A 26969-nucleotide genomic window follows, 5' to 3' on the forward strand; every position below is an offset into this window, starting at 1 on the left:
ATATTTTTCCAAAATAAATAAAATATTTATGTACATATTTTTTTTAGTACATAAACATCCGCTCCTTTGTGATCAGTCAACTATGATGTATTTATCAATTACCAAGCTTTCCATCTGTATTTCTGCACCTTCAGGGCAATACTGAATAAGAAAAAACACAACTTTTCAGTATTGTGATTTTAAAGTTTAAATCTTTCATACAAATTCTATTTTTGCATTAACATTCTTTCATCAAATGCAATTTGGTTACCCTAGTAAATAGATTTTTTAATTATTTTAATTATATCTTGACTTTGTGGTACTAATCACATTGTGCACTGGCACTTATCTAGTTTTTAACTCGTTTAGGGGATTTGGCGATTATCATACCACCACATGCATTCATAAATTAGGGATAAGCCGAGTTCATAACAATTATATTATACAGATGATATCTTCACTTATTCACTTGTTATCAATGAAACAAATGCTAATTACTGATTACTGCTTTATATAAGCTCAAACCTTTCTTTTAGTCATGTTTTGAATATATTTTTTAACATCAGATGTAGTGGATAAGTCCAGAGGTTGGGACATCCTGGGTTTGGTCGTCTTGTCCGCCAAACCAATGCTAATACAAGTAGGTAAAAAAAAATTATTTTTTCACATTTAGACAAGTATTCATTAGGAAAATACGATATATTCTATTTCTGTGTATGAGTTATTTGAGTCATAAAAAGATGAGCAGAATTATAAAAATGTTTGCAACCGTGTGCAGAATTGAGTTTATATAAATCAATAATGAGTAATCACTGACTGATGATTGTTTCTGTTGCAATTTATATATCAACATCTTGTAAGTCCATTTAAAGAAAAATAGTTATATATAACATTTATATTATAATAGAAATAAATTATTCTGTTATTTTGTATATGTGCAGCTTAGGTATGTCAAATATAGGCCGAAAGCTTGGCAACTGACAAATATAATAGCTGATAAACCACAACCCATTATCACTAAATTCACAACCTTAATGTAAAAATTTGCTTATCAGTAACTTTATAAAGTTTAGACTTTATAAAAGTTCTAGATAATTTTTTTAAAATTTCTTATCTCAAATATGCAAATTTTCAGGATTTAATGACCAAGATTGGATTTAAAACAACTTTAATTGCACTAAAAACATATATACATTTCTCTTACAAATACAAATAATAATTAAAAAAAACTAATTGTCGTTTATTTCCTTTGTATTGCTGGCAGTTTGGAGGTCAAAGATTTTGTAGAAGCCCTCAGTGTTGGTTATTTCACCAAACTTCATGAGTTTCAAAGGTTTAACAGAGGTGGTCAAAAACACTCTCTGATAAAGCATATCTGTGAAATATCTCGGCGAGTGAGACAAAGGCAGAATCTCATCAGGAGGAAGGCAGATGTTTTTCCGTCTGCCCCAAAAATCTACGTAAGAGAGTTTGACCTCCTGGCCGTCATCAGATATGTATATAAAGCCGATAGTTCTTGTAAAAAACTGCCCAATCGCTGCAGTGCCCAACATCGATAGACCACCTTTAAATCACAACATCGTCAGAAGAAAAATAAAATTTCAGTACATAATGCGAACGCAAATACTGACAAAGTGTTGCCACTGAAACGGGAAGATCTCCACTGCAGTAATCGGTGAGAAAAAAACCATAACTCACGGGCACCGTCGTACATGTGATATAGAGTTGAATTTTCTTCAACCTATTTACCAACGATCCTATCAATATTGGAGTAAACCTGTGGAATAAACAAATATAATGATGTCATAAGATAAAGCAATATAACATTGTTACAAGTTGATCATTGGTTTCTTTTGTTCTGTGAAACCTGTCAGAACAAAATAAATCTTGCAAACTGATTAAATTTACCTGTAAATTACATTGAACCCTTTTGTTTCTGAAATTTTCTCATTGTTTTTCACTTCCTGTAATGTTCCGTTAGAAAGTGATCTCCGGACGGTGTTGATAAGATGTCTCGATATTGTTCGCTGAAACATTCTCTGGCCAAGAACTATAAGAGAAATGAAAAAAATTATTAGTTTGTGGAATTAATCGGTTTAAAGTATAAAAAACTAAACAGAAGATAAGCACACCATGTAGAGATTGGTTCAGACTTTTTTGTTCATAACATGACAATTACCTTAGCTGTTATCGTTAATGTTTTGGTTATTGATAAGGATCAGAATGGGGCCTTCCTGTGTGACCAAGGATTTCAATTTAAATGATTAAAAAACCTATTTACCGCAGTCTAAAAAGGAGAGCGTGTTCAATGGGTTTCACGCGACTTGTCTTCCCGAACGGATTTCTTAGAAAATCACCCTTTCTCAAAACGTACGAGAATTGAATTTAATTTTGTCCAACTGCTTATTGTACAAGGTACTGCTTAAAGTGTCTCAAGATTTTACGCTATGTCTGAAGACGGATTCATCGGAAAACTGGACGGGCACAGAGGTGTGACTGTCTCGTCGAAAACCGAATGTTGCCAAAATTTGGAACAGTTTGCCAAGAAGCTGGAAGGTGATAAGTTTTGTCTCAACTCTTTACGGTTGATGGAGTGACCAGTGGTGTATGCCTCTTAGGTCATAAATGGGTAAAGTGCCTTTTAGTTTAGATATATTTAAGGCCAGGTGCACACATCCAACCGTCAGATCTGATAGTCTGAAGCGCATATCTGAAAATCAAAATATCTGTCGCACGATTAAATCATACTCAAATGGTGTGTAGTTGGAACAGGCATGTTGGATGAAATTCAATAATTGTTCTAGCCAATCAGATCTGACAGTACCAAATTTGTACCCGTCAATTTTTCTACTAGATTCAGCAATTGTTTCAGACAATCAGATTTAATATAATGAAATTTATAGATGGAGATCTAGCTGCTGGATTCAAAAATTAATCTTCGTCATCAGGTCTGATGGTGTAATGTGCCACTGGTCTTTTGGCAACTGAATTTATCAATCGTTTCGATCAGACCTGATAGAAGGAAATTTGTAACTAGTCATCACAATGCCATATCCAACATACAATTTAAAAAATCAAAGCTAATATAAAGAAATTTATAGCTTGTCATCTAGGTTCAAAAATTTCTAGCCTGGGATGTTGGTGGCCGCAACAGTAAAGGCATTGACACAGTGCTCATCATTGTAAGGTAAATGCTTGTTGTGCGATCAACCAGCCTTCATATGTTGATTGGGATTCGGGTTGTGGTCTTCAAACATACAATGTTATTACATCAACGCCCAAGCTTTCGACAAGTTTTATTGCCTTCTTCAGGGGATCTACAGAGACATAGGGACATAATCATTTAGATAGTTATAAATTGTATAAATAGTTATAAAATATCAGTTTTTTTGTTACTTACAGATACAAAGTCAAAACTTAAACACATTGCACATTACACGATACGTATATATACAAACTATATACATATATAATAAATAAATAAATAAAAACCTCTTCTTAACAGCCTCTTACATATATAGGCTTTTTTTAAACCAGTAACCTATAAACTATTTATGTACCAAAAGAATATTAATTGTTAAGTAATTGTTACTGGTTTAAAAAATGCCTATATATGTAAGAGGCTGTTAAGAAGAGGTTTTTATTTATTATATATGTATATAGTTTGTATATATACATATCGTGTAATGTGCAATGTGTTTAAGTTTTGACTTTGTATCTGTAAGTAACAAAAAAACTGATATTTTATAACTATTTATACAATTTATAACTATCTAAATGATTATGTCCCTATGTCTCTGTAGATCCCCTGAAGAAGGCAATAAAACTTGTCGAAAGCTTGGGTGTTGATATAATAACATTGTATGTTTGTAGACCCCTACCCGAATCCCAATCAACATTGTAAGGTAAAGGTCCCAGGTTTGATACCAGTGGTCTTGCATTCGAACCCAACATAATTACAAATGGGCTTTTTTTTTTCCAAAAACACTGGCACCCCAAGGGTTCATATAACCTCGTAGTTGAAATACCCACATAAAAAAATTGTTCTAGGCAATCAGATGTGACAGCACAAAATTTGCGGTTGTCCATTTCTCTACTAGATTCAGCAATTGTTTCAGATAATCAGATTTAATATAAAGAAATTTACAGTTGGAGATCTGGCTGCTGGGTCCAAAAATTGATCAAGATAATCAGGTCTGATGGTATAATGTGCTGCTGGTCTTCTGGTTACTGGATTTTGCAATCGTTTCAATCAGACTTGATAGAATGACATATGTAGCTGGTTATCAGACTGCTAGATCCAACACACCGTTTAAACAACCAAAGCTAATATAAAGAAATATATAGCTTTTTATCTGGGTCCAAAAATTATTCTAACAGGGGGTGTAGGTGCCTGCAACAGTTTAAGCATTGACACGATGCTCATTACCGTAAAGTAAAGGTTCCAAGTTCAAAACCAGCGGCCCTGCATTCGACCTGACATAATTACAAATGGGCTTTTATTTTTTCATTTTTTTTTTTTTTTTCAAAAACACTGGCACCCTGAGGGTTCATATAACCTCGTAGTTGAAATACCCTCATAAAAAATTGTACTAGTCAATCAGATGTGACATCCATTTCTCTAATAAATTCAGCAATCTTTTAGACAATCATATTTAATATTAAAAAATTTACAGTTCGAGATCTGGTTACTGGTATAATGTGCTACTGGTCTTCTGGCTACTGGATTTAGCAATGGTTTCAAATAATCAGACCTGATAGAAGGAAATTTGTGGTGGTCATCAGACTGTCCGATACAACAAACAGTTTAAACAATCAAAGCCGTAAAGAAATTTATAGCCTGTCATCCAGGATCAAAAATTGTTCTAACCAGGCAGGTATGATAAGAATGTGCTTCTTTAGCTACTGGGTTCAACAGTTCAGATCTGATAGAAGGAAATTTGTAGATTATATTAGATTATGTAGGAGATGGCCTCATTACGGTATATGCACACCGCAACCAGTATTGGTCTATTGTGCATCTCCATTCTTTTTATCTACAGCTCCTCGTTAAGCTAAGAGCTTTTTACCATACCACAAAGCTTGTTCAATGGCTCCCTTGTGTAACATTCAGGCCTTGGCTTTTCCTCTACCAGGATAAGGAATCTTAGCCTGCATAAGCCTTGGCACAACAGAAGACATGTTCCACTCTTTCTTCTTCTTGGCAATATCTGCACAGGCTTGTTTCTGCCACTCCGAGTCTATACGTATGCCTACAGTCTCCAGTGGGACATCAAACTGCCAGATCCAACAAACTGTTTAATCAACCAAAGCTAACAAAGAAATTTACAGCTTATCATCTGGATGCTTGGTCCAAAAATTGATCTAGCCAGTCAGGTTTGATAGTAGAATGTGCTGCTGGTCTTCTGATTACTAACTAGATTTCCTATCATTTCAGACAATCAGATCTGATAGAAGGAAATTTTTGATTGACTGTCTGACTACTAAAATGCTTCAGATGATATCCCATATTTTTAAAAAACTAGTGCCAGATTAAACCATTTTTTAGGCAGTATACTTTATATGGAAATTTGCCTGAGAATAAAAAAATGTTTAGTAGCAGCATATTTGTTCCTTTCACTCTTGTTGATCACAAACGGATTATGCAGGGCCGCTGAATTCGAACCCAGGATCTTTATCTTACAGTCATGAACGCCGTGTCAACGACTAAACTGTTGCAGCCACCTAATTTCATTATTTATTCAAAATAAAACTCCATTAATTGCTTATTATTTTCAAAAATAGCTGTTTTTTTATCAAAGCATTTTCAAACAATCAGCACTGATTTGGTCAAAAAACAATCCATATATTAATTATAAACAAATAATCCTGAGTTTGTACTAAAATCATTTTTATTGGGTTACAGTATTGTTGCAAAAATATTGAAAAAATAATTAACTATCTCAATTCAAATTGGTACACGCATTTAAAAAACTACATCAACACTGAAACTTTGAACTATAAAATTATTTTATTTATCTGTATATTTCCTGAACAAATAAAACCAAGATGATAATGAATGCGTTAATCAGTATTATCAGGAAAAAACAGATAATAATAACTATAATCTCATTAAAGTTGATTAATCTTTTGGAACAGAATTTTTAACTACCCTATCTACGATATTGACGGATATATTTATTAATGGCACAAAACAGGCACAAATAAAATATGCAATAGAAAATTGCAAAATGTTCATTTTAAAATTGACCTAGTTGTAAGTACCTATAAATGGAAGAAATTGATGCTAATCCTAAAAATGATCTTACTTAGATAATTAAATTACATGACCTTAGAATACCGATTTTAAATAGTCTAATGTGATTTCAGTTTCTTTGAAAAAATGGACAAATGAAAAATTGAGAAGTGTTTGGTTTGAAGTTCACCTCTCACAGGCCGATTGGATTTCAGTTCTTGCGAAAGTATTTACCATACATCTTAAACAAATACTATTAAGTGTATCAACAGTAATGTAACAGTGTTTTCTCATTAATAATTTTTTGAAATTTACAGAATGGGTTCACAGTCCACCATGGTAAAGGTGATCTAGTGAACCTTGTTAAATGGCTGCCAAAAGATGAAAAAAATGTGATACCACCATTTGCTCATAATACGGTTGGTGCTGGTGCGATAGTGATAAATGACAAAGATGAAATTCTCACTGTTCAGGAAAAATACGCCGACTATACCCACTGGAAATTGCCTGGGGGTTATGTGGAGCCGTTGGAAGACATAGGCGATGCAGCTCAACGAGAGGTAGTATTATTATTATAAGTGTATTATAATTATATATGTATTATCATTATTATTATTATTATAACTTAATAATTAATTAAGGCTTTTAGTTGAGATAAAAAAGTCAATGGCACGAGCGGGATTCGAACCCACAATCTTCGGCTAGATACGCCGCTGCTCTACCACTTGAGCTATTGTGACCTCGATCCACTCGGACACCAACTTCCTATCTCAACCCCACCAAGATAGGAAGTTGGTGTCCGAGTGGATCGAGGTCTCAATAGCTCAAGTGGTAGAGCAGCGGCGTATCTAGCTGAAGATCGTGTGTTTGAATCCCGCTCGTGCCATTGACTTTTTTATCTCAACTAAAAGCCTTAATTAATTGTAATATATTAATTGGTCAAGTGGAGCACGAAATTAGTGAACTTAATCAATAATTTAAAATATATTGCACCTTTCAAATGTTCCAGGTATTAGAAGAAACAACCATTCAAACCGAGTTTATATCGGTTATTGCATTTAGACACTCTCTTCAAGGTAATTTCGGATGTTCAGATATTTACTTCATTGTTTGGCTGAAGCCTTTAACTCATGAGATTTCAAAAGAGGAAAGCGAAGTCAAAGATTGCAAATGGATGAATGTAAAGGATTTTATCACTTGAGATTTCAATAATTACTGGAATCAATTTGAATCAAATTACAGGTCCAAGAGTTCATAAACCACCCAAATGTTCACGAAAACAACAGATTATTTGTAAGGACTTTTCTTAACCACCAAAAATCGGGTCTCAGAATGACAAGGCAAAGGATGTTTCATCCAATATCAAAAAAACCACAGAGGGTTTATCTATTGACCAAAGTGGAAGATTCTTAACAACATATTATATTAAATATTAATTGTTTAAATATTGTTTTCTATTTGTTAGGAAATATATAATTTTATAGTAGCAATGTTTTTTAGTTTTTAACCCTTTTGGTGTGAATTTTGAATTTATTAGTATTTATAGAGTTAGCATCTAAATCATGCCAATTTCTCTATATGGCTAGGAACAAAACCATAAGATGCAAAATTTTATATTTATAACAACCTGTTTTATTTAATAGGATCCTTTGTATATTCAACAATGGAAAAGGGGGAAAAATTATAAATCTAAGCCTTATCCACAACACCCAACTGCTAATAGTTGGACCTAAAGTATCTAGGTAGATAGAAAGATAAAAGAGATAAGTAATTAAGATAATGTAGATATTCTGTTTAATATGCAGAAAATTAAACCTGAAAGTTAAATTATTTCTAAATCTAACTTGTAATTAAACAGGTTAAAAGGCTAGGTATCGTTAACAGAAAAATGGCGATCTATTCGGGCAGCCAGGTGGCACTGAGGGCAATTACCACATTGGTAGTAAAGTCCAGAGTCGTTTAGAATTCCATTAGGGCTCTGTCAGGCATTGGGGAAAGCCATAAAATTACCCTTTTCTGAGTACCAGGGCAGAGGAGCAACAAAGGGGTTGATAAAATGGGCAAGGGAATTCGATGAGGACACTTACGGTCTTAAACGGTTTTGTGGCTTAGACAATGTCGCAAAGCCAAAATGTGTTTGTGTCATCAAAGCCCACGAGTATAGAACTAAGCCCACAATATATTTAATTTGAAACCTACCATCAGCAATATTCTGGGATTATCATTTGGAACAGAATTTCTTCCCCACTGCTAGCTTACTGCCCAAATTTGATGTTTTTCACATATGTAATAATATCGATAAATGTGATGGATGTTATGTGCTTCTTAGTGATCCTAAATCGCTGTAGACTATCAAGGATGGTAGAGTGGTCACTCTCAGGACTTTGATCTGTAATTTCATATCATTATTTAGACTTGCACCCCAAAGGGTTGTCACACCCTGATGTGATCACCCTAGTGTCTATACATCAGGGAGATCACCCACACCGTTATGTGGCTAGGTCGCAAGTGTTCCCATTAAACCAGAAGCCCAGGAGATCGTCGCTTCCCAACCAACAGAACTAGGCTCCTGCAGATCATTTCAGTCCCAAACACATGCAAGCAATAATTTAGCCTAATACTAAATAAATTAGATAAGTGAGTCATACAAATAAATACATTCATGCATTTCACTCATTCTGCTTAGTAGGTGGAGTGCTGGTCTTCCATTGACTTACACTCTAAGTGATGAAAAACACTGGATGTACTTCACTTACAAACTGATCATATTAGTTATTTTGTATTTTATTTTTAAATTTGGATTTGTATAGGATCAAATCCGCGCATGTATGTACATACATAAAACATGTGCTGAGTTGAGCTTATTGGCATCTCATAGTCCACTGGCGATTCCAGCTTTTGCTATACATTCCTGACAGACTAGAGAATCACCCACCCCGGGTGTTGGCAATCCAGGGGGGGCAGACCTCAGTCGTATCCATCAAGTTACCGAGTACCAAGGTTGGCCTCATTGTGAGAACTGCTAGGTCAATTCAGTACTCAACGCATGCAATTCCAAACCCATTCACACTCACGTTCATTCTTAAATACATTCACTCCTAATTACATACCATTCATCAATTAGGGTAATGGAGTACTCGATAGTCCTCCATCACCCTTTACACTACTACACAACTAGCCTAATTGAGAGTCGATGGGGTACTCGATATTCCACCATCAACCATCTCACATCACACATCCGTGCTATTAATACATTCACTCTCAACACAAACTTGGTGTACACAACTATTATTATTAAATACTAAAGGAGGGAAAATTCAAAAGGTGCGGTTGAGATGGGAAGTTGGTGTCTGAGTGGATCGAGGTCACGATGTCTCTCAAGTGGTAGAGCAGCGGCGCATCAAGCCGAAGATCGTGGGTTCGAATCCCGCTCGTGCCATTGACTTTTTTATCTCAACTAAAAACCTTAATTAATTATAATTATTATATACAATAAAATAACTCTGTTTCCTGCAAGAATCAGAACCGAGGACCCAAGCACAATTCTCAAATCGGGTGACATTCCTGCACATTCTCTCTGTATGAAGACAAGGAATTTCACTCTTCATTTTGGTGGGACACATCGAGCAATTCTGCACTATGCATGCCGGACACAAATGCAGGCTTTGGCTCAAAAGTAAGTGTCCACGTGTCAACCTTGCATGGCCTATTCTTAATCAGGTGAGGATGACCCTCTCTTCTACGAGTCACATCCTCTGCAGGCCACCCATCGACAGTGCTTTTGATATGCGAGAGCTCCTCTGTCGATCTGGCTCATTGATACTGCCACCTTCTTTGAATCTTGTTTTTGCTTGCATTCTCAGCATCAGAGGGTCGGATCACAGTGGCTAAGTGGTCATTCTGTATTTTATTAGTCTGTTTATATGTATTTAACTTTTTTTTTTTTCTAATATTGTAATTTAAAATTTTCATTAACTTAAGGTATTTTTTAAGTTATAATAGCGAATATGAATCATGTAATTGACTGTCCGATCCTGGGGTTTTGTCCCTGTTTGGACTAATTCAATGGATAAATAAATATCAGATAATTCCTATAACATATATGAGACGGAGATTTACACTGTAGTCTGATGGAAGAATATCTCATGTAATAAGTCAGAAATTTCGTTCTTTTTTAATTAAGGTGATGATTGAAAATGTTTTTTAAACAAGTTTACAATAGAAGGACCATCACAGCAAATTGCATCTTTGCAAATCATGACTTTAGGAATAGTATTAGTTTTACTAATTTGCTCAAATTAATATGTATATTTTTGTTAAAATGAAAAAAAAGGAAAAAATTATTGGCTTTTTGTGAAAGTCGGAAAAATTTTATTTTGAATCAATTTGAAATCTCAATTATAAAGGGTTTTGGAATTGAGATCCGCCACTTGCCAGAGGTGGCGCTCCATTCTCCTTGTGCTATTTATGCTATTTATGTTCTACCTTATCAGTCAGAGCTTCAAAAGGTTGCTTTGCTGTTATGGGCGGTGCTATGCTCCTGCTTGACAGAACACTTTTCCTATTCCAAATCCGGTCAGATGAAGTGGGGGCGTCCTGGGTGTAAACAAGAAATTTATTTTTAATTTTTCAACCATGGACGAGCTTCAGCTTATAGACTACGACTGGAATTTGCAGGTAATATTAACCATCGTCGATTATTTTTTTACAATTTATTTCATTTATACTTAGGCAATTGAAGGCCTAGTGTTAAAGTGCACAGTGTCTTAATAGGTGACATCCTGAATGAATGCATCATTGGGTGTTGGAAAATGTTCATTATAGATGCCTAATTATGTTGAAATAAAGCTATAAATTTATAGTAACTAATAACTATAAATTTATAAGGTTTTATTGAAAAATTAATAAAAATTTTCAAAGAGCTCTCTTTGCATCCTGTGCACTACCATCAAGAACCTTATTAATGTACATTTACAAATGTGCTGTCAACAATTTAAAACAGCCTATTAAAGCTTCTCACAGATTAGTTAAAATCAATCAACTTCAATTTAGCTAAGCTTATTAAGCTTCCGCTACGTATATCAAGTTCTGGGTGTGCCGCACTCTACCATCCATGATTAGATTAGATTATACAGCAGCCAGCCTCTTTACAACCTGTGCACCACAACAAGTATTGGTCTATTAGTAGATGTAGATGTATTCAGGGTATAGTATACTGCGCCCTTTAAGAGCTATTGTATCCCCCGTGCTCTGCGTAAAGCACATCGGTGAGTCCTATTTCATCAAGAAACTTGATTAACAGGCTCGGTTTTAGTGGTTGAAGCTCTTCTATGGTCACATTATACATCCCAAAACACTTCCTCCTGCGGGCAAGTATAGCTCCGCAGTTTGTTAGTAGATGTGTTGGTGTCTCTTTTGCCTCTTTGCAGAATCTGTATGTGCCATTTTTGATTATTCCAATCTTCTTTAAGTGTGTTTAACTTACAGTGTCCTGTTAGGAATCCTATTAGGATTCGCAGTTCCTGCTTCCCTTGATACATTCTGTAATTTCTTTCCTTCCAAAATTGTTTCGAAGATTCTTGGATTGTCTGTGTCCAATGAGTGAATTCCATAGTTCCCTCATTTTCTTTTTGTCCTTCTATCTGAGATACTCATTAATAGTGTGGGTTCCTATGCCGCAGAAGGGTTCAGGTCCTGTCAGCGGTGTAACCCTTATTTGGATACCTGCACATAAAGGACACTATGGCAATGGAGTGGCGGATAGCCTGGCCAAAGAAGGCTCTAATACTGCGTTTGTCGGGCCACAACTGGTATTACCCCACTCTATAAACACAGCGAAAGAGAGTATCAATAACTGGGGTATGAAACAATTCCTTAAGGAATGGAATCTGTCCCCCGGACCAAGGCAATCGAAGGAGTTCATGAAGATCAAACCAACAGAATCGAAATGGCTATTCTCTAACTCAAGGAAGGGAATTAGGAGGCTGATAGGTATTCTGACGGGCCACTGCCCACTGAGAATACTCCTCTTTGTAATGTGTATTCTACCAGACCCCTTTTGCCGTTTTTGTGAAATAAAAGAAGAAACGGCACGGCACTACCTCGCAGAGTGCGATAGGTACACTAGGTCTAGATTCGACACTTTTGAAGGAGAGGACATCACCAAATCACTCTCCGAAATTAAATGGTCCAAAATCATGGGGTTTGTGAACAAGTCCGAGAGGTTTATGCAGGACACATGAGCCGACCAAGTCCCGGACCTTTTAGGGATGGGGTACGAGTCTACCCAGGCATTTAACCCCTCGGGTCTTGGTCGCCCACCCTGCATAATATATATATATAGCCTGTCAGATATGTTTCAGCTTTTCACTACCTTTTATCATTTTCTACATGATAGCCTTTGCATTTTTACCCACACTGCACTGTGCTTAATAGTAGTTCTGATATCCTCTAAAATACCAGTATTTTTTTTTTCTTTAATAACTTGCTAGTGCCTGCAGGTAAAGATAAAGAACAAAATAATCATATTGCTGTTGTCAATACATTCAGTAACTTAATTTGAAAACTGTTTTTTGATGTCATATGCAATAAGTTAACAAAACTCAAAATACTGTCCATTACAGGCAAAGTATTGTCAAAAATAACAATAAGTTAACTTCATTAATAACCCAAATGGTTTTTGAAAAAGAGTTGTTTTAAAGGTCAATCCAAACAATTTATTGAGTTTCAAGGCAAAAGATTTTATTTTGGAAATGTCAGTGGAACCTTTAAAGGGCATAACTTGTTCAAATTATCTTTTAAATGCCCATGTCTTTGCAGTTTCATATATTTATTCATTTATTTCAATAGGGTCTGGCACTCAGGCATCCTCTATAAACTTAAACGATTCCTAATCACTCCTTACTGCCTTATCCTTGAATACTAGTTAACTGAGGTGTGGTGACAAGTATTTAGATATCAGAATATAAGGCTTGTCGCACAAGGAAATATTTTTGGTCTCATCCTTTATACAACTGACTCTCTTATACATCCCACTATCATTTTTACTATCCGCCTAATCCTATCCAAGCATCCAAGCAACTTCCAACACCCAAGGACATTTTGAGCCTATCAAAGACTAGTGCAAATGTGTAGGAGAAGTTATACAGTATACATTAACGCTTAAAAAATAAAATAAAAAAAATTAAATTTAAAAAAAAATGCTACCAACTTCCAGTTAGGTCAGATAGTTAGATGCCAAGACAGCAGACTGAAATGGAATCCCCAGAGAACACTTAAGGGACTACAACTTAACGGAAGACGTGGACTACTATGAAGACTTTTAGGACCAAAATCTGCTTTAACACATCAAAACAACTAACTAAATATAAGACATTTCCACAACCAGTTTAGAAATAAGAAATGGAACTTTGTGGGTTCTACCAAGACATGTAAATTGTCACAGATCCGTACTACATCATTAACCTCATTATTTATAACATCTTCATCATTCATTTTGTCAATGAACTGATCTAATACCCATTTCAAAAAGTTCACACCACGCTCTTGATTCATCCTAACCCTACTGCTAAGCCCTCAAGACCTCCTCGCCATTTAATTGACACATTCACTACCAGCATTGGCTGGTTTCTCTAACATGTTTCCTCTGGGTGTAGTGCTTACCATAGTGTCGAGGTGACCGGGAGAAAAATATATATACACACATAAATAAATTATTTTAAAAAAAATGATGGTAGGGGTTGTTTGAAGGCTGACCCAGTAGCCATTTTAGCTTATTGTGGTACAAAATTTACTGGGTTCAGTGTTCTTAGACAGTACCTTTTCAATTGATCTAGGAGAATCCTAATTAGTAGTACTAAATACTTTTCATTCTGTTTGTCTCCATTCTTCAGTTATGGCTTTATCATTGACAATACGAAAAACATTCTCTTTCTCATATAATGCTTGTAAATATCTTCTTTTTTTAAATTTATTTGCTAATTCCAAACACATTTTTTGGCCTTACATTTGTTTGTAGATACTAGTTAGCTAATTCAAAGTCTGCTTTTTGATTAGGGCTTGTGCATTTTTTATCCAGGAATTGAACATAATTTGTCCATTCTTCTACTAGTTTTGTTTAAATTGTTCAATATTCTATTTTAAGGTTTTCTCGAAATATATCCCAGATTCTGTTCTCTCTCTCTCTTTTTTCCTCCAGTAATCTGAGTACAGGTTTCAATTATTCATTATTTTCAAGATTTCTCTAGCGTCTTGTTTTACCCCCATTATGAAATAATTAAGTGGTAGTCAGTTCAAGGTGATCTCAATTGGTACAGTGGTACCTGAAATGTTTTTCATTTTACATTCTAATTATTATTCTGTTTCTTTGCAGTTTGTGACAGACAGCAGTTCCATAAGTTCCATGAATGAGACATTTCTCCAGCTTCACTTTGATTTGAACCACATGGGTAATGAAAACGAAAGTGATCTCGTACCAAAATTCAAAGTTGATCTGGAATTGAACCGGACCGAATTGAGTACATTTATAAATACTTTGTCAGATGCCTTGAACAGTTAAAACCTCATTGAATGGGTATTAAATCTATTGCTTGTGTCAAAATGTTTTATCTGTAAATAAAATTGTTATGTATTGACTTAGGTTATTAAATTTCTAACATTCACCTTAAAATATATAATTTTTCTGTATTACATAAGATTTAGGGTAAAAAATGAATATCGACAGTTCACTTGCAGAAAATCGGAAATATTATTGCACATTTTACTTTGTAATTTAAGATATTGTTATTCTTATTTGATATCATTTGAAAATGTTGCCAAGCTAATATGTTGGTCATAAAATGAGCAGACTGCAAGTAAACCAATTTTTTTACCATCCTGAGCACTTTCGCTTATAGTTTCTAAACATGTTTTTTCATCTAAATAACACCAATCGATGCCATAATTGATGCTTTTGTGTTCATGGTAGTCGACTATAGTAGTGAATTCTTCTGGATCGACGATGTATGATCCTTCATACATGCAACACGTAGCGACCGTTTTACACGTGGATGGCTCCCATTTTAGTCTCCAAACACCACCTCCTGGAGTCACAGACCCCTTTGGCACCTTCCAATGTCTAAAGTCCCAGAAGAGTATGTTTTCATCATAGCTGTTTAATAAAATTTGTTTAATTTTTTTTTTTATTGATATGTTTTTTATCAAATTTAGTCATTTACCTGCCTGAAGCAAAAGAATGTTCATCTTTAAAGTTGTACTGAACAGCAGTAACACCCGCATTGTGAGCATTGCTGCTAAAAACTTTTGAACCTATCCTTTTATCAAAGCATTTCAATAAACAGTCATCACCTCCTAAAGAAGTACAATAATAATTTATTTACTAATACATTTTAACGTTAAAAAGTTACCTGTAAAAAATATATTGGTATTCCAATAATTAAAAGCAGAAATCCAGGCTTCAAACTTGTGCAAAGACCAACTATCGACGATATTTATATTACCAGAATCAAAATTTAAAAGATGAATAAATCCTTTAGAGTCACTCGTGACAATATGAGCATCACTAGTGTGAACTCCTGTAGACCAGTCCAGGGACAGTAACAACGTATCGTCATCCTTTGTAAGTTTTTTAATAAAAACTTCTTTCAGCTTTTTCTCCTCTTCTGAAACAGATTGATTTGCAGATATACTGAAATTTTTAAAAAAACAATTTGATTACCTAGAAGTATGTACAATCTTATTTCACCGACAGCATTCACAACAGCTAGGTAAATTGAATCGAGTTTGACATGGGCCCACTTACAATCGAGCACCCCAGGCATATTGATTTTCTGCACTATGTTTATCAGGTCTGGGTGTTTCCCCAGTTGAATTAAATGCAGTTCTCCGATCCTTTCTCCAGAATTGGAATCTAACTGGTATGTGCCACATACAAGTAAATCTCTAAATCCTTCAATAGGGCACCACTCGACAGAATCTGCATTCATGCCCAAGTTGAAGGTGGAAATTGCTTTCATGCATGCCATCAGGAGGCCTAAAAAATAATGTAAAAATAATATACAAAACTCCTTTTTAATATCGCCTCAAAACATCCAGATAATTCACAATTTTTATAATAATTTACTAACTGTATTTAAAAAAAAACCTGCATGTTATCATCTTAGGCTTGATGTGACTAGAATTATGAAGAAAATCCTAGCTCATCAAATAATGATAATGACTGCAATGAAACCTTTCAAAAATAAGTAAGTAGAGAAGAAAATCTTAGGCAATCAAAACTTAAACTCAAGTTCAGATCCACTATGATCCAGAATATCCTATACTCATGTACCTCAATGGCTGGTATGACCAAAATATTCTTCGAACTACAATTCAAGATCCATCTAAGCAACAAAACAATCCTTCATCAAAGGAAAATACAATATGTAGGTAGAGTGGATGATAGGAGGTATAAGCTTGGGAGTGCTTAGTCTCAAAATCAAATATCTCTTCTCCTGTGCACCTATCTCCCTCAAAGAGAAAGAGCAGTTTTATATTGGAAAGAAGTGCTTCGGTTTAAGTGTATAACACCTCTGGCTTAGAATCAGTTATTGCTCAGTGGACTTCATGAGTGGGAGGAACCTAGGCTGGGTCGTAGTAACGCTGGAGGCCTCTTCTGGTAACAAACTCCTCAGGAAGATTTAACCCTGAACTCATACCTGCACTCAAGTAAAGTATCTGACTCTCCATCCAGCTAACAATGACTTTCACTGAATATACTCGGAGCAGCATTGCATTACAAACGTTGGATGGTGGTGAATCCCTGGTTCTTACTGTGATGAGACCACAATCCGTGAGCATAGCAACAGAGCAGCTATTTACATGGGCATAGATGTGGTGCTACAATACAAACATAAAGAAATAGCTATCATGCCAGATAGCTAAATAGTCGACCATGAAATATAGTCAGCGAGATTATAAATTTTCAGGAATGTGCACACTAGACGATCACGGCCATCCTGATAGGTCAGGAATGTGCACAACTAAAGATAAAATGCATCTGACAATGCAATAGTAGACATACCAGATGATCAGGGGCAATCAAGCTACAGTTTAGGAGTTAGAAATCAAGAATTCGGATGGAATTGTGACTGCTGGGATGACTTGAACTTAATCTACCAAAGACATTTTTAGAAGGTTGGAAATAGGCACTCTAAGAATCTTAGAAAAGAAAAAGTAATAAGTAACTCAGAATTACAAAAGGTTTTTAGACAGGGCACTGAAGAATCAATACCTGAAAAAGATTGGCATGATCACTGAGTGTTCTGCAAAGAAGAAACTATGAAACTTTTAAGGAAAAACAGAGAAAAAAGCTACCTTTCCACAAACCAGAACAACTGTTAATTACATGTAATGTGCACTAAGCAACATGTGCTAGTCACAGACAGTACTATAATCTATTTGTAATATTTGAATTTAATGAAATTTCAGAGTGCAATATAGTAATCAAGAAAAAAAACTCCTTTTTTTTTCTTGACAACAGTGCAGGCTCCACACGAGAAAAAGGGTGTGCAGAATGTGCAAAGCAAGAAACCATGATAGATTTATGATTAGTCTGCAGACTATACTCTAGGAGAAATACTGTTAAGATTGGAAGAAAAATGTTGAATTGAAATCTACATATTTTGAGTGCAGATGTGGACATGTGTTCTCTGACTCACAGACCAACTTCTACCATCAAACATTGCAAATCTCATCTCTTTTATCATTTATAAATAAACAATATTACTCTTTCATAAAACACATTCAAATAGTATAGCTTTTGAATACTTGCATGGCAAAAGATTTTTTTTTTTTTCAAGTTGAAAAATTCTCATTACTTAACTTTTTTTAAATGTGAATAAAGGATGGAAAAAGAAATTGGATATTTTGGTGATAATGATAGAAATAAAGGCTAAATTTAGAAAATACTTCAACTTTATTTTATAACTAAATTTCTACAATTTGTATACATTTTTGTGCAATTTTTTCTCATCTTGTGTATTTTATTGATTGATGACATTATTAAATAGGCCACAAAAACAATATCTAAATTAATTAACAACATTAGAACAACCTCTTAAACCTAATAAATGCATGTTACTATGTGTGAAGTCAATACATTGAAAAACTTTGGTTTTAAATTAAATTAAACCTAAAATTTAAATTAACATTAATACAAGTTTAGATTTATTTTGGTAAGAAATGACCCGTTTCATCCCAATAAACATTATAATGACTATTTCGATAGACAAGGAATTAAATCAAATATATATTTTCACCGTAGCAGATATTAAGTGTAGCTACAGTCGCATGTAATTTATCAACAAATATATAATACACAAATACAATCTACATCACAGATTATTATTAATTATTAAGACTCTTCCAACAAAAGTATACTTCAATTTTGTTCTAACAATCATCAGTCATGTTTCACTTGTTTAATTTCCCACATTAATGCTACAAACATTGTGCGAGAAATAGACCCATTTTTTCTCTAAGTTTCCTTTTAATATAGTTCTACTGCTGAGTTTGCAGGACAAAGTTGACTTAAGTAAACACGACTTATTTCCTATCCTAAGGAAGACATTCATAAATTATTGTGTACAGGATAGTACAGTTTGAGGTAATATTCGTATTACATTAGGAGATTTTAAAAGTTAGATTTGGTTACTCCAATGTTTTCTTTTTTTGGACGGTAGACATTATTAAAAATCTTTGGTCAGCATTGAAAAAATTATTGGCCCTTGGAAACTGTATAAAATCCTTATGTTGCATCATAACATAATTAAATATTACAACATGATATATTTCTTTTAGATTTATCACAACTCATTTCATATAATTAAAAATTTAATTATCATTTTTATAAAACATTGAAAATATTTGTCTTATTATTATTTAATTATTTAAAGAAATAACACAAAATTTAAACTAACTTATTCGTTCTCATAAAGAATTAATTTAAATTTATAATTTGGGAATTTCCCATATTTCACAAATCCACAGACCAAAACAGCAAGGATAGCCTCAGACCTGTTTGATCGGAAACGATCAAATTACAAGCTGATTACCCCGCCGACCACAACATGAAATCTCAAAATTAATTAAAATGTTCAAATAAAATCATTTAATACAGTTAGTTTTTGTTAATTAATTAAGTACAAACGATAAATTCAGTAATTACTTATGTCCAATACAGACCATAACACTTGTAAAACTAATACTTCACATTGTTAAGTAACAATTTAATACATGAACTAATGCTTTTGTAAAAGTGCTATCAATGATTTTCATTTCTTTTCACAAACCAAACCTGAAAGTTAAAAGATAAATAAAGACAATTAATGTGTACCTAATTACAATTCAATTTCCAATTACAATAAGAAAACAAGTTTTTTTTTTCTCCATGTTTCTTGAAAATCTGGAAAATTTGTAGTAGCATAATTGAGCAAATAGACTAAATAATAGTCTTGACACACTTTAAAAATAAAGTTCACAATAGTAAAATTTATTATAATCAGGGGATTTAGAACTTTATGCTTTTAAAATGGAATGTGCAATCTATACAGTACAAATTAGATTGTTGTTGTTTATAACTGCAAAGTCATCTTTTATATCAGTATTTTCTCCTTTTTATGAGGGAAAATAATCTTAAATAAACTTGACGTTAAAGAGGTATTTTCAGTTTTTTTCTTTTACACGCTGAAAATAATAATACTGATATTATATCCATTCTCATTTTGGTTTTGCATCTACTATTCTAACATTAATTTAATTTAAATTGTACAGTAAAGTAATTTCTTAATCTTTAAGTAAACAAGGGTTTATATAATCATAAGAAATAAATTATATAAAAATTACTACATAAATGCTACATGAAATTGTGTAATGACGTGTTTGAAATCTTGATAACATGCGTATAAGGAATAAATGGCAAAAAAATCTTTTTAACAAACAAAAACTATTTACAGGATTACACTTTACCTGAGTATCTGTTCTACACCTTTCAAACATAAAATTTTTACAGACTCAAACACCATTGTAAATCAAGCCTGATCAGAATATCAGACAATTTTTAATTGTAAAAAGGTGTAGAAAATAAATTATAAAAAAGGCAGTTCAACTGAGAGGTGTTGCTTTTCCATCCCAAAATTATTTAAACAGTAAGGCGAATTGTTTGCATAAATTTGTAACTCCATTCAAGACCATCTGATCCTCTTCAACATTGAAAAAACTGGTCAATCCTCTCCATAACGTTAAACAGTAACGTTACTCAGCATAATAAAATTTACTATATAGTAAAATTCATGTGCTAAGTCCTGAAACTCTCCCTGCTATCTTGCTTTTTGACCTGATTTGCAAATTAAATTATTTTTTCGTGTTCTTTTGTTTTATTCAGAGAATTATTTTTATCATTATTAGCACTTATTAAGTGCAGTAAAAATACTATGCTGGTATGAACTGACAAGTCTTAGAAATGCATAACTAGCACAATTCCTGAGATACAATAATAAAATAAACATGAGCACCTTTAACCTCTATAAAAATCATGACTAAGTAAACTTTGACTATAAAATTTCACAAATAAATACCTAATTTCTTCAACAGATGGCAAATACAATAGTGTATAATATAAACAAAGAGGCAGAGGATGAGACCTGTCTTGAATATCCGTTCTTGTCATTGTCTCGCACTCCTCTCCGTTTCCATGAGGCACTCTCGGACGAGAATACGGGCATGGACGATGCCCCGTTTGAGCCGTTCTGCCGAAGATTTGCTCCCGGCGTAGGTAGGCCTAATGTCACGGCCCATCTCCTCGATCACCGATAAAAGTTGGGCGTATTTGGACTGCCCTGGCGGGAGTTGGCCGGAATGCTGCTGCCCCTTGGAGTTTGTCAGGTCGACAAAACTGCCCATCGTGCTCTCTAAAGTGTGCTCCTCTTCCATCATCATCTTCACCTTTTCCTTCACACACAACAAGTTCATTTCACTAAATGTTCCAAACACAATTCAGACTTTTAATTAATACAGTTTTTAGCTGAAAAAAATGTTTGCTTTCTCTGATAATCAGATAATAAAGTTTAATATGATCATTCCACTTTTTTTTCTTTTTTTTAACTGTGATTATTATTTTGTCTGTAATAAGGGTTCATGTGGCAGGGAAAATGTATTACCGTAGTACTGATTTTATACAATAATTTTTTCTTAACATCAGCACTAATCAATATTTCTTTCCTATGTCTACTATAACAAAAGACAGATGTAATTAGTTATTTTTATTTATATATTTTGTTATATAATTCTAATAAATTCTCTAATCATAATTTCAAAATTTTGTTAAGCCTTTCTTGGAAATAATAAATAGTCTACATTAATATGTATTTGTAACAATAGTAAGGGATTAAACACTAGTGTACACAATATCAAAACCCCAGTGACTACTCCTATATGTAAAAGTATTTATAGGCATGAATGGTTAAGTGTGACGCACGACTCTGATGGAATATCAAGTAGTCTAAATATACAGGGTGGCCCCAATCGATTCAGCCACACTTCCACATCTTATAGGAAATTGAACGCTGAGTAAAAAAAGGTCCTATGAACCTGTGTCTGCAAACCCTTCAGTTCCTAGCTACAGGCAAAAAACTATAAAAAACCACGTTTTTTACCTTATTCGTGAAATTGTTAGTAAACCGTTAGCCTGACCGTAAAACAGCTCGAAACAACATCTGTAGAGGATAAATTTCTGCGTCGAATGAGATTAAAACCAGCCTGATCGGCCAAAAATTTCATTTTTGGCAATTTTCACCCAAATCGAATGTTACTGTTTTCTGATGGGTACCCCCTACTGAATGAAATAATGTATGAAAAATCTGAACGGCTTACTTAACAATTTTAGAAAGTGTACGCTTCTTTTAATGAACATTACATTTTATTTATTTATTATGGGTGAAAAGCAGTAAATTAGCCAAAATTTGAATGTTTCATGAATCGGACTGGGGTTGGTCTAATGTGATGGAGAGTTCCCCAGGATAAAATGGTCCACAATCCTGGGGTTTGTGAATAGGTCCAATAGGTTTATGCAGGACTCGTGAGCCGACCAGGTCCCGGACCTTTTAGGGATGAGATACGACCCTACCCAGGCATTTAACCCCTCGGGTCCTGGTCGCCCGCCCTGTGTAATATATATAATGTGATGGAGAATTCGATCACCAACAAACGAGGTTTGTAACGGAGAATTTTTTGATAGGATGTTCAAGTTGTGAATTTGCAATAAAAATGTCAGAAATGGTGAATTTTGTGTACTCCTTCACCCCTACCTTCGAAAAATTGCCAAAAATGAAATTTTCGGCCGATCAGGCTGGTTTTAATCTCATTCGACGCAGAAATTAATCCTCTACAGATGTTGTTTCGAGCTGTTTTACGGTCAGGCTAACGGTTTAATAACAATTTCACGAATAAGGTCAAAAATGTGGTTTTTCATGGTTTTTTGCCTGTAGCTCGGAACTGAAGGGTTTGCGGACACATGTTCATAGGTCCTTTTTTACTCAGTGTTCAATTTTCTATAAGAACTGGAAGTGTGACTGAATCGATTGGGGCCACCCTGTATATGCAGCCTTTCATGTGCCATTATTTAAGTGTGTGCGCGCGCGCGCGTGTGTGTGTGTGTGTGTGTGTGTGTGTGTGTGTGTGTGTGTTTGTGNGAGAGAGAGAGAGAGAGAGAGAGAGAGAGAGAGAGAGAGAGGAGAGAGAGAGAGAGAGAGAATAAAACATAGTTTGAAAAGTCTACCAGTCTACCCTATTTGAATGTATTTATTAGCATTAATGATGGAATATTGAGGTTAAAACCCTGTTGGCCTCCCAACAGTAATTTGCATATAAAATTTATACTAGTTTTAGGGGGTCCTCAGTAGTATTTTGAATAATGTGAGTCCCACAAAACTTAGATAAGTTATTGTTTATAACAGGATGAATATGTTAAGACTAATTGTTTATATCCCTGATTGGGAGGGTTAAATATTACAGAGAGCAAAAAATTCATGTCTCATCCAGAAGGGATGGATCAGCTGGCTGTTCATGAACGTCATTCAGCAGATATTTATAATAAGGAAAAAACGTGTTAAACCGAATATGAAAGTAGGTAAATAAATATAGTTAACTTATCCTAGCACAATAGTAGAATTGAGCTCAAATGTGGCAAAGATGGCAAAAAGCAGAAACACACCTTAACATACAAAACCTACCAAGAATAGACAAAATGAAATGTCTAACCTATTTATTGATAAGTTTTTGATTTGACTACCAAAGCTTATATAGCCCTGATGATTATTGCTACTACTTCTCACCCACCAAACACATCTATTCAAGACATAAATTCAATATATATCAAAATTGAAACATTAGCAATTACATTGTTGTATTTGGTTGTTACCGATCACATTAGTCTCCCTATATTCAATGGGTTTTAGCATCTTCCGTGGGACTGATAAGCACACCAAGATTTGACCATTTCATAATTGATGATAAGAAGCAAATCATTTCAATTAGCAAACTTTCAATGATTGAATAAGTTTATACAACCCTGATGACGATTAATAGTACAACTGACCTACCAAACCATACACTCATGGATTTTAATGCCACTCAAATGCATTTCAGCAAATAAAGTAGGAACTCAAAAGTCCACCACCGATGTACTATATACAATAAAACAACCGTTTCCTCCAAAAATCGGAACAGGTGACCCAAATACTTGCTGCCCTACACCAGACACATTAAGCAACCTTTCTCTGCATGCCAGGCACATTCGCAGGCTTTGGCCCAAAAGTAATCTCTAAGTGACAACCTCAATTGGCCTATTCTGGTTTAAAAATATATTTTATAATAACAATAATCTTCACTGTTTTTGAATATTTAATGTGTGCTATTATCCACCTGTTTATGCCAGCTACAAGAGAGGTTTGGACTCATATGAACCCACCGGTCAGTGGCGAAAACCTGCTTGTCCTCATGACTTCACCGGTGCTATATATATTACGCAGGGCGGGCGACCAATTCCGAGGGGTTAAATGCCTGGGTAGACTCGTACCCCATCTTCACCAGTGCTAAGTATGTTTATATTATACAAAGTCTATCAAGCCCAAATAATTACTGGAATGTGCACTTATCTATTTGGCCAAAATTCAAGTTATCCAGTTTCACCCCTACGGTTCAGATTTATTCTAATCAATTATGAACTTACTGATTACTCATTTAATTATTATCAATTCTGCATATACATATGTTCAATATGAACAGGTTTTGGAAGAAAGGGATCAGACCTTGTTCTTATCCATCCTGCTGCTGAGCCGATGAGCTGTAAGACAGCTAGGCCATTTCAGCCTCCAAAGCATCAGAGTTTTAAATCTAAATTCACTCTCTTAAATACATTCTTTCATATTTATATATCATTTACTCAATAGGATGGTTAGTAATATCGAGGAACACAAAGTGAAATATCTGTCAGTACTACATACAATAAAACAACCCTGTTTCCTCCAAGAATCAGAACAGGCTCTGTTTAGAGCCAAAGAATTTCAACCTTCAGTAAGTATTAAGCAACCTTTCTCTGCATGCTGGAGACCTACGCACTCGGTTTAAACTATCAGGAACCTTTCCTGTTTTATTATACAAATTTTTAATTTGTAAACTTTGTATATATATTAAATAATAAAGATGTATGTTAGTAGTGGTTGAACTCATTTATATAAGATCAAATCTGCACATGTACACAAGTTGATGACGTGTAGACAGTTAGGGCATTTCAACCCCCAACGCATCAGAGTTTTTAAATTTAAACCAACACTCTCTTACATACATTTGTTCATATTTATATATCATTTACTCAATGGAGTGGTGTAGTAATATCAAATGCTCTACCATTCTTTACACACTTATAACTAATCTAATTGAGGGTTGATGAGATGTTCAATATTCAGCCATCGACTACACATTTCCCACTAATAAATACATTCATTCACACAGAAGACTATATACAATAAAACAACTCCAAAAATAAGACAGGCCCTATTTGGAGCCAAGGAATTGCATCCTTCAACTGAGTGAGACACATCAAGCAACCTTTCTCAGCAAGCCAGACACTTATGTAGTCGGTTTAAACTATGAGGATTGTCTTTCCTGTTTTCAAATTGCAAACTTTGTACTTATATTAAAGAATAAAGACATATAGTAGTGATAACATTCATTTATATAAGATCTACACGTATATGTTCAATATGCACAGAATGGCATGGTTTTGAGTCTGGTGTCAGATCTTGCCCTTACCCATTAAAATGATAAATGGTGAAGTGAGTGTGTTATTCAATATTTTTAAAAGGATAGCTCCTAATCGCAGTTAGTTGTTTTCAACGATCCTGATTTCAAGCATATAGCTTATCATCAGGTGAAAGAATTTAAAACTACGAAAAGAACTAACTGTGAGCAGGAACTATCTCTTCAAAAAGATTGCTCTTATCCATCCTGCTGCCGAATTTGACGAACTGTAGTCATCTAGGCCATTTCAGCCCCCAATGCATCAGTGTGTTAACGGGGTACTCAATATTCCACCATTGGCCCTCTCACGGTATACATTCGCACTAATAATAAATACATCCACTCTCGATATACACACGAGGGAACATAAAGTGAAATATCTATACTAGGACTATAAACAGTAAAACAACCCTGTTTCCTCTAAGAATTAAGGTACCCAAATACTTGCTGTCGTGCTCAAGCACAATTCTCATGTGGTGGCATTCCTACATGCTCTCTATATGGAACCAAAGAAATGCACCCTTTGAGCAAACCTCGCATGGCCTATTCTGGTTTTAAAATATATTGGTTGTATTTGTATATCTATTAAGAGTATTATTTCGTCTAAATATGTACCTGTTTATGATTTGGGCATTTTGACTACTCTATAATTTTTGCCGGTTTATAAAAACACAAAAAGAGAAAAAAAAAATGTAACGTAAAACTGTACGGAATTATTTTAAAACTTGAAAATCGGATGGGAAGAAACCTTAAAATCCGTGTAGTAATTTATACATTTAACAATAAATTCTTATAGATAAAACAATTCTAAAAAATACAACACAATTTTCTAATGTCTACAAATATTGTCAACAATTTATCCGGAAGAGTTCGATCAAAACAAAATTACTATATTGAATATTTACCTTGAATCACGGTACGAAAAATAGAAAGGCGCCTCAGATATGGCCAATGATTGACTAAATGGTCGCCTACTTTTTAATATAACGGTCCGCTTTTCGCCACTGGAATCTCCAACAAGAAAGGAAAATGTACCATTTGTTCAACCCTCCAGCACCACTCCAGTTCTCCAGCCAGACCAGTTCCAGTCAAGCTCCGGGGAGTCAATAGCTTTGGTTACAACCCCACTTCAACCAACACAACATAACTTTCGGATCAACTCTACCCTGCAAATTTGTGTATATAACCGTTCATTAGAGGCATTAAATATTAATAAATTTATTAATTGCTAGTTAATATAAAGGGGAAATAGTCATAACGTTTCATTCCTAGAAGGAAATTATTAATAATAAAACCAATTAAAAATTGCTAATTTAATTAAATCTGCACCCTGATAAAATAGTAGACTATTTCTATCCGTCAAATCCTTATTTAAATAATAATAATAGCATTAATAACTATGAACAACTTCAATTTCGGTTTT

The 26969-nt window shown here is 34.3% G+C and overlaps 3 protein-coding genes across 7 annotated transcripts; 1 reads left to right on the plus strand and 2 right to left on the minus strand.

The window, feature by feature from the left end:
• The first annotated feature begins 460 nt into the window (after positions 1–460).
• Positions 461–7700, plus strand: LOC106666112 (nudix hydrolase 8). Of its 4 annotated transcripts, XM_014393019.2 has the most exons (6): positions 2166–2349; positions 2408–2535; positions 6349–6440; positions 6532–6774; positions 7224–7394; positions 7457–7700. In XM_014393019.2, the coding sequence occupies exons 1-6, from the start codon at positions 2240–2242 to the stop codon at positions 7625–7627; spliced, it is 915 nt and encodes a 304-aa protein (XP_014248505.1). In that variant the 5' UTR covers positions 2166–2239; the 3' UTR covers positions 7628–7700. The 4 variants fall into 4 exon arrangements, with proteins under 4 accessions (XP_014248509.1, XP_014248505.1, XP_014248506.1 ...); XM_014393023.2 differs by lacking the exons at positions 2166–2349; positions 2408–2535 and adding an exon at positions 461–623; XM_014393020.2 differs by having other exon boundaries at positions 2168–2535.
• On the minus strand, positions 1199–2132 carry LOC106666113 (transmembrane protein 186). The gene is made up of 4 exons (XM_024229688.1): positions 2097–2132; positions 1888–2029; positions 1611–1756; positions 1199–1543 (listed from the first exon to the last, which is right to left on the minus strand). The coding sequence occupies exons 2-4, from the start codon at positions 2013–2015 to the stop codon at positions 1209–1211; spliced, it is 609 nt and encodes a 202-aa protein (XP_024085456.1). The 5' UTR covers positions 2016–2029; positions 2097–2132; the 3' UTR covers positions 1199–1208.
• A 7170-nt stretch (positions 7701–14870) lies between the features above and the next one.
• On the minus strand, positions 14871–26678 carry LOC106666110 (diphthine methyltransferase). Of its 2 annotated transcripts, none has more exons than XM_024229687.1 (5): positions 26452–26678; positions 15930–16244; positions 15619–15870; positions 15430–15562; positions 14871–15362 (listed from the first exon to the last, which is right to left on the minus strand). In XM_024229687.1, the coding sequence occupies exons 2-5, from the start codon at positions 16234–16236 to the stop codon at positions 15002–15004; spliced, it is 1053 nt and encodes a 350-aa protein (XP_024085455.1). In that variant the 5' UTR covers positions 16237–16244; positions 26452–26678; the 3' UTR covers positions 14871–15001. The 2 variants fall into 2 exon arrangements, with proteins under 2 accessions (XP_024085455.1, XP_014248503.1); XM_014393017.2 differs by having other exon boundaries at positions 15619–15873; positions 26452–26676.
• Between the last annotated feature and the right edge of the window lie 291 nt (positions 26679–26969).

This window comes from Cimex lectularius, unplaced genomic scaffold (assembly GCF_000648675.2).
Source record: "Cimex lectularius strain Harlan isolate CLEC.00 unplaced genomic scaffold, Clec_2.1 scaffold5, whole genome shotgun sequence".
NCBI lineage: Eukaryota > Metazoa > Arthropoda > Insecta > Hemiptera > Cimicidae > Cimex > Cimex lectularius.

What these genes read in the sequence shown, in the direction of transcription:
- LOC106666112 (XM_014393019.2), top strand. Translation starts at nt 2,240, where the DNA reads ATGATTAAAAAACCTATTTACCGCAGTCTAAAAAGGAGAGCGTGTTCA. An exon ending in GTTTGCCAAGAAGCTGGAAG is followed by an intron (nt 2,536 to 6,348) that starts GTGATAAGTTTT and finishes ATGTGATTTCAG; the next exon opens with TTTCTTTGAAAAAATGGACA. An exon ending in GCGATGCAGCTCAACGAGAG is followed by an intron (nt 6,775 to 7,223) that starts GTAGTATTATTA and finishes CAAATGTTCCAG; the next exon opens with GTATTAGAAGAAACAACCAT.
- LOC106666113 (XM_024229688.1), bottom strand. Translation starts at nt 2,015, where the DNA reads ATGTTTCAGCGAACAATATCGAGACATCTTATCAACACCGTCCGGAGA. An exon ending in GGGTTCAATGTAATTTACAG is followed by an intron (nt 1,757 to 1,887) that starts GTAAATTTAATC and finishes TTTATTCCACAG; the next exon opens with GTTTACTCCAATATTGATAG. An exon ending in CGTTTCAGTGGCAACACTTT is followed by an intron (nt 1,544 to 1,610) that starts GTCAGTATTTGC and finishes TGTGATTTAAAG; the next exon opens with GTGGTCTATCGATGTTGGGC.
- LOC106666110 (XM_014393017.2), bottom strand. Translation starts at nt 16,236, where the DNA reads ATGGCATGCATGAAAGCAATTTCCACCTTCAACTTGGGCATGAATGCA. An exon ending in TACCAATATATTTTTTACAG is followed by an intron (nt 15,563 to 15,618) that starts GTAACTTTTTAA and finishes GTACTTCTTTAG; the next exon opens with GAGGTGATGACTGTTTATTG. An exon ending in CATTCTTTTGCTTCAGGCAG is followed by an intron (nt 15,363 to 15,429) that starts GTAAATGACTAA and finishes TTTATTAAACAG; the next exon opens with CTATGATGAAAACATACTCT.